Source organism: Pipistrellus hanaki (assembly GCF_964339955.1).
Source record: "Pipistrellus hanaki genome assembly, chromosome: 7".
Lineage (NCBI taxonomy): Eukaryota > Metazoa > Chordata > Mammalia > Chiroptera > Vespertilionidae > Pipistrellus > Pipistrellus hanaki.
Genome location: NC_140509.1, coordinates 20,319,838 through 20,327,212, shown reverse-complemented (window position 1 = coordinate 20,327,212; position 7,375 = coordinate 20,319,838). Strand labels below are relative to the sequence as shown.

Sequence of the window (7,375 nt, the reverse complement as noted above, 5' to 3'; positions counted from 1 at the left end):
CCTGTTCACAAATTCGTGCACCTTGAAAATAACTGTGGGCTGTGAGGCTATGGTAGGCACAGGGGCTGGTCTTGTCATATCCTCCGCTGTCACAATCTCCCCTCAGGAGCAGAGGGAGGTGGAGAACCCCTGAGAGACAATCAGGGCTGATGGCGCCGAGTGATCACGGCTGGCATAGGGTGTGGTAGTGGGTGCAAGTGGGGGATTTGGCACCAGCAGCAGGTGTAAGCACCATGTGGGGCCACACTTTGAGAAAGCAAGGAATTTTCAGTAACCACCAGAGGTTTGCCCCGATGACAGCAACTGGTGTCCCCTCTTGGTCTGGTGCCCCCCGCTCACCTGCTCCACCAAATTGCTGCAGCCAACCACCGGCATATTCCGTGCACAGCCCCTGGTGGTCAGTGCATGTCATAGCAACCAGTTGTTCAGTTGTTCCACTTGTTACACTGTTGAGTCTATTTGCATATCAGCCTTTTCCTATATAAGAAGATTAAAACTCATATAAGAAAAGCACTACAACTAGTGAACCTATAATTTCTGAGTATAGACTATTTAACCAGGATATATTTGAAAGCCATTCCAAACATTTATTTATTAGCTGTCTGACTTTAAGCATATTACTCAATCTCTCAGTTTCCATGTTTGTAAAATGGGAGTAATAGTAGTAAAACCTATGTTTGAAAAAAAATAATAATAATGTGTCCTGATAAATGTGCACATGCTTACATGTGAGTAATTCATACAGATGGGCAGTGCAGGAGCGCTGGTGGAGGGCACTCTGACCTCACTGAGCACTGCCACTGTGAGGAGGCTCATGCTCCTGCTGGAATGCACAGGAGCACACTGCTCCCTGGGCTCCATGTAGGGAGGGGGTGGGGGACTCACAGGGACAGACTCAGGGCTGGGGAACGCAAGTCATTCACAATGAACAGTCCTCACTTACATACTTCCTGTGTGGGAAGGAGAATTGGGAGCTTTGTAACTCTGATGGCAGGGCTGTTTGGACACATTTCATAGGAAGCCTCTGAAATCACTCATTTTACAAATTAGTTTCCTGATATTCAGGGTTTGGAAGACTGAGGCCCCACACCACCACTCCACACCCACACCCCTGTCCTGCACTGGTCTTTTCAGGCCCAACTCCTCCAGGATTACAGAGGAAACCCTGTCCCTCCACCTCCTTTCACAGGAGCTCACTCTCTGGCATCAAGTTCCCAGGGTGAGCTTTCCTCTAGAAGTGTCCAGGGCAGAGGTGAGGGTGGGAGGCAGAGTCCATTTCAGGGAGAGGGGTTCCAGGAGGAGAGGGGAGGAAAGGGCTGGTCCTACCTGGGGAGTCTCCCTGATTCTCACACAGCCCCTGGGCAGGACTGAGGGAGACTGTGTGACAGGAGCTCCCTGCAGGGGGAGGAGTCAGGGCAAAGTCCCAGGTCCCAGGCCTGTTCTCAAGGTCACAGCCCAAGGGCGGAGGCTGAAGCAGGAAGCTCAGAGGTGGGGAGTCCCCACCTTCCTGCAGTTTCACTTCTCCCTCTCACAACCTGTGTGGGGCCTTCCTTTCTGGATACTGATGACGCGTCCCCAATTCTAACTCCCATTGGGTGCTAGGTTCTAGAGAAGCCAATCAGGATTGCCCCCGTCCCAAGTTTTTCGTCTCTACTGATCATGGAGTCCCCAACCCTCCTCCAGCTGCTCTGGGGGGCCCTGGCCCTGACCGAGACCTGGGCGGGTGAGTGCGGGGTTCAGAGGGAATGGCCTCTGGGGAGGAGGAGCGAGGGGATCCAGCGGGGGAGCAGGACCCGGGACAGGGCTTCTCCACCTCACCCCGTCCTGACCCCACACGCACCTACCCCATCCTGACCCCTCTCTTCTTCCTGTTTCCTGTTTCCTCTCCGGGCCCCTTCCCCTCTCCTGTCCTTTCGACCCCGGACCCCAAACCCGCGCCGGGAGGAGGGTCGCGGGTGTCAGCCCCTCCGCTCCGGCCCCCAGGCCCCCACTCGCTGAGATATTTCCAAACCGCCGTGTCCCGGCCCGGCCGAGGGGAGCCCTGGTACCTGGAGGTCAGCTACTTGGACGACACGCAGTTCGAGCGGTTCGACAGCGACTCAGAGAGTCGGAGAACGGAGCCGCGGGCGCCCTGGATGGAGCGGGAAGAGCCGGGCTATTGGGACTTGAGCACCCAGAACGCCAAGAGTCACGCACGGGCTTCCCGAGTGAACCTGCACAACCTGCGCCACTACTACAACCAGAGCCAGGACGGTGAGCCAACGGGCCCGGTGATCCCGACCCCCATCCCCACGGACCGCCTGGGGTCGCCCCTAGAGTCCCAGTGAGAGTTTCACCCCAACCCCCTCCTCTCCCCCCACCTCCCATACACACACCCAGGAGGAGCCCGCGGGGAATTGGACCCGGTTTAGTTTCAGTTTCTGTTTAATCCCCGCGGGTGGGGCGGGAGCGGGACTCAGTGGGCGACGCTGACCTCGGGGCGGGTCAGGGTCTCACACGCTCCAGCAGATGATCGGCTGTGACATGGGGCCGGATGGGCGCCTCCTCCGAGGTTATTTCCAGACAGCCTACGATGGCACTGACTATATCGCCCTGAACGAGGACCTGCGCTCCTGGACCGCAGCTGACACCGCGGCTCAGGTCACCAGGCGCAAGTGGGAGGCTGCAGGTGAAGCTGAAGAATGGAGACACTTCCTGCAGGAGGACTGCCTGGAGTGGCTGCACAGACACCTGGAGAAAGGGAAGGAGGTGCTGCAGCGCACAGGTACCAGGAGCCAGGGGCCTCCCTCCTCTCCCCTGGGGCTGGGGCTCCACAAGGAGACAGGACACAGGGTCAGTGTCAGAACACCCCTCCTTTGGGCCAGGAGACTGAGTCAGCTGGCTTTTCAGATCCAGGGACGCCCACCCTTCTCTCAGGGACACTTTGGGTGCAGTCTGTCAGGGACAATTACAGGGGAGGCCAAGCCTGAAATAACTGATCAGGGTTCCCATTGACCCTGCAGAGGCTCTGGGACCCATGGGGACTTGCTCTCTCAGGCCCTGTTCCCTCCCCTCACCCAGTGTATTTGAGGTCAGACGGGGACTTTTCTGAGTCATTTGGCCTCCACCCAGGACAGGACCAGAAACCCAATTCTTCCCCTCAGCCCCGCCTCCCTCCCTGGTCTGTGTCCCTCTGACTAGAACTTTCAAAAGACTAGAAATCATCCCCAGATGCTATGTGCAGGCTGCTGGCTGCTTGTGTGCTCCCTCGCCCACCCCAGGTGTCCTGTCCACTCTTATGGTCACATGAGCCCTGCTGGCAGGTCCCCTGACCATGCCAAGTTCCTGAGTTTCCTCACCCTTCTCCTCAGACCCTCCAAAGGTACACGTGGCCCACCACCCCATCTCTGACCGCGAGGTCACCCTGAGGTGCTGGGCCCGGGGCTTCTACCCTGCGGACATCAGCCTGACCTGGCAGCGTGATGGGGAGGAGCAGATCCAGGACATGGAGCTTGTGGAGACCCGGCCTTCTGGAGATGGGACCTTCCAGAAGTGGGCAGCCCTGGTGGTGCCCCCTGGAGAGGAGCAGAGATACACATGCCAAGTGGAGCATGAGGGGCTGCCCGAGCCCCTGACTCAGAGATGGGGTGAGGAGAGTCGTGGGCACAGAGCCTGGTCTCAGGGAAGCAGGGGCCTGAGGAGGACTTCAGTGGGGTCGGGGCTGAGGCCTGGAGGTCAGGGCCCTCACCTCCCTTTCCCTTCCCAGAGCCGTCTTCTTCGGGCATCATCCCCCTAGTGGGTCTCATTGTGGGCCTGGTCATCCTTGGAGCTGTGGTCGCTGGAGCTGTGATGTGGAGGAGGAGGAAGCGCTCAGGTAGGGAAGGGGTGGGGCTGAGTGTCCTGTCTCACTGGGGGTTGCAAGCCCAGGTAGAAGTGTGTTCTGCTTCATTAATGGCAAGTACCATCCCCACACGTGTGGTTGCCCAGCGTGGGGCCCTATTTGCTGACACTCACTCTTCAGTAAGACACGGGTGAACATGAGGGACACATTCATCACCTTGATGATTCTATTGAGGAGGCCTGGTTCCCAGCACTCCCAGCTCAGAGTGCAAGGTCCCTGCTGAGGACAGACCTCCGGGAGGATGGTTGGTCCAGTCCCCTCATGTGTAGTTTCCCCAGTTTTCCTGATCCTGCCCTGGGTCTGTAGTCACAGTTCTGGAAACTTCTCTGGGCTCCAGAAATAGGAGTTCCTTTCGGACCTCATGGCCCTGCCTCCTCCCTGTCTTCTCACAGGATGTTTTCTTCCCACAGGTGGACAAGGAGGGAGCTATGCTCAGGCTGCCAGTGAGTATGGAGGGTGACCCCTGAGATCCTGTGATAGTACAGACTGGATCCCATCGGGGACCTCACCCCATAGTTCCACCCTTTGCCTCCTCTCCTGGGGGCTCCTGTTTTGTTCTACCCCAGGCAGCGATAGTGCCCAGGGCTCCGATGTATCTCTCACTGTTTCCAAAGGTGAGACTCTGAGGACACCAGGGGTTGAGGTAAAAGGGGGAGGACCGGGTGGTGGGGATTCTTTGGGATACAGGGAGCCTGCGGTGGGCTGTTGAGAATGTCACTGCTTACAGCCACTGAACTGCATTTGTTCATCATTTTCTTCCACAGCGTGAGGCACTTGTCCGGGACTGAGTGATGGGAACCTCTTTGTGATTCAAGAACCTCTGATTTCCTGTTGGTACTTCCTGGTGCGCTCAGCTGCAGCTTCTCCCTGCCTGATTGAACTAGGAGTGTGGATATGCATTCCTCTTCACTTCTTGCCATGGAGGGGTGATGGGTTCATTAAAGGAGAACAGCCGGGCTGGTGAGCCTCAGTGATTGAACCCAGAAGTTGTGGTTGGATTCCCTTTCAGGGCATAAGCCCAGATTTCAGCTCAATTCCCACCCGGGTCCGGCAAGTGGTACAAATGGATGGGACTCTCTCATCTTTGATATTTCTTTTTTTTTTCTTTTTTCTTTTCTTCTTCTTTTTTTTTTAAATCAATCCTTATTGTTCATATTATTACAAAGGTTCCTCATTTCTTCCACAAGGTTCCCACCCCCTCCACACCCCCCATTGTCCTCATCCATAGGTGCACAGTTTATGTTCAGTCTCTTCCCATATCCGCCACCCCAAAACTGTCAGTCCACTCCCCTCCTGTATTGCTGGCTCTACTACAATCAACAGCTCATATTGTTCATCAGGTTTTCCAATCTCCTTTTTTTGTTGTTGTTGTTTTTTTAATTAATAAACTTTTACACTTCTAAGAATACATTTTAAAATCTAATAATTTTAAACCTTGTTTTTTTCTGCCCTGGGAATTGAGAAGGAAACTTGTTTACATGTAAACTTGCCCTTAGGATATCAAAAGCTGTAGCCATTCAAATGTAAATGGACACATTGTTTAAAGATAGCTGCTGGCTGGAATTGGATTACCTGTTCTGGGTGGGAAGGGCTTGTCCTCCCCTTTCTCCATTAAAATTAAGGTGTTAGCTTTAAAACCTCTTTTTGGCAAGAGACCTTAAACTTTCAGAACTTTAAATTTTTCAGATAGTAAATCAGTTACTTAGCATTTTCTCAAATCAATAATACCTCCACATGCCCAAGGATACATTTCACACAAAAGACACATCCAAATAGATCAACCAACCTCACAAGGCACCCACATAAGGCACTCACAGATCAACACCCCAGCACTATACTAACTCAACACATCCAGATCTAAGCCTTCATCATTTGATTGAGCAGACCCTCAAGATCCCCCCAAAATTTCCAGCCAAGTCTGAGAGGCAGCCCTGGGGCATGGGCAGGCGAGGAGCGAGCTGTTTCGGGCCTGGCTGCTTCAGGCCTGGCCTCTGTTGCTCTGGTCTGCTCCACAACCAGCTGCTCCGGGTCTGGCCACTACCATTCCTGGCCTGGCTGGTGCTGCTCCGGGCCTGGCTGCTCCCAACCCTGCTGCTCCTGGACCAGCAGCTCCTGGCCTGACTGCTTCGGGCCTGCCTACTGCTGCTCTGGGCCTGGCTGCTCCCTAACCAGCTGCTCTGGGCCTGGCCGCCCTGGGCTTAGCCGCCTCCACCCCAGGCTTGGCTGCCACTGCTCTGGGCCTGGCTGCTCCAACATTCTGTAGTTTTCTTTTTTCTTTTTTTTTTCTTTTTTTTTAATGCATTTATGTTGCAATGTTGGCTGCTGAGTTGAGTTCTGTCTTAATCTTGGATTTTTCAAGATCTTCTTTGTATTTTTCTTTCTTTTTTTTTTTCTTTTTTTTTAAAAATATATTTTATTGATTTTGTACAGAGAGGAAGGGAGAGAGATAGAGAGCTAGAAACATCGATGAGAGAGAGAGTCATCGATCAGCTGTCTCTTGCACACCCCCTACTGGGGATATGCCCACAACCAAGGTACATACCCTTGACCGGAATCGAGCCCGGGTCCCTTCAGTTCCCAAGCCGACGCTCTATCCATTGAGCCAAACCGACCGGTCTCGGCTGTATTTTTTCTTAAGTAATTTTACTATCTTTTTGCTATAACTTGATTTCTTCACATTGAAAACTTCTTCGGTTTCTTCTTCCTCGTCCTGGAAGCTCTGCAGGTTGGCCAGAGGTGCCCCGTTGTTCTCCACGGCCTCCTATGCCGCTTCAGCCTGTTGCCAGGGTCGGCGCCACCGAGGAAGCAGCCCCCGGCCTCGGCTTCATGGCTGGCTATCAGCGATAGAGGGCCCAGGCACCTCCCCTTGGGGCCCTGTCGCCCGGCTCCTTGCCGGCGCCCAGCAGCGGCTCCCACTCCTCATCGCATTCTTCCCAGTCTGGAGCTTTTGTCTCCTTCCCGCTAGGGCAGTCTAGCATCAGAGTCAACAGTCTGTCCTCTGCGCGCAATGTGCATGATTCCGGGGGATCTGCTTTTCGCCACTCCCCTGGGATTCCACCTCACAGCCCAGGCTCCCTGTGTTTGAGCCTGGGTCCCCAGGTTCTAGCCTAGAACTGGGGTTCAGCGCTGTCAGGTCTGGGGTTCAGCACAGTCTGGAGCTTTAATTTCCTTCCCGCTAGGGAACGCCAGCCAGGTACTCAGCCTACCCCTCCTCTCCAGCTCTGTCCTCTCCGTACGTGTGCGTGTGCGCAGCGTGTCTCTGTACCTTAGGCTTTTACAGCTCCTCTGATTTTCCTTCTGGTTTTCTCTTTCCTTCTTGTTGTACAATTTTCAGTCAGTCGACTTCCTGTAGCTCTGGGCAATGTCCATTTTATATTTTAGTTGTATTTTATTGAAATCGTTGTGTGCGGCTGCGGTTAGGTGTTTACCTGTGCAGCCATCTTGGATCCTCCCTTACACTGAGGAACTTTCATACCCAGAGCCTTGCCAAGCTCA

The 7,375-nt window shown here is 54.2% G+C and overlaps 1 protein-coding gene across 3 annotated transcripts; it reads left to right on the top strand.

Moving 5' to 3' along the window:
• Positions 1-1,584: 1,584 nt before the first annotated feature.
• Positions 1,585-5,286, top strand: LOC311625315 (class I histocompatibility antigen, Gogo-B*0101 alpha chain-like). Of its 3 annotated transcripts, XM_084889468.1 has the most exons (8): positions 1,586-1,723; positions 1,984-2,253; positions 2,489-2,764; positions 3,351-3,626; positions 3,746-3,853; positions 4,291-4,323; positions 4,447-4,494; positions 4,645-5,286. In XM_084889468.1, exons 1-8 carry the CDS (start codon positions 1,660-1,662, stop codon positions 4,647-4,649), a joined length of 1,080 nt encoding a protein of 359 aa, XP_084745594.1. In that variant the 5' UTR covers positions 1,586-1,659; the 3' UTR covers positions 4,650-5,286. The 3 variants fall into 3 exon arrangements, with proteins under 3 accessions (XP_084745593.1, XP_084745594.1, XP_084745592.1); XM_084889467.1 differs by lacking the exon at positions 4,645-5,286 and having other exon boundaries at positions 1,585-1,723; positions 4,447-4,629; XM_084889466.1 differs by lacking the exon at positions 1,586-1,723 and having other exon boundaries at positions 1,736-2,253.
• The last annotated feature ends 2,089 nt before the right edge of the window (positions 5,287-7,375 follow it).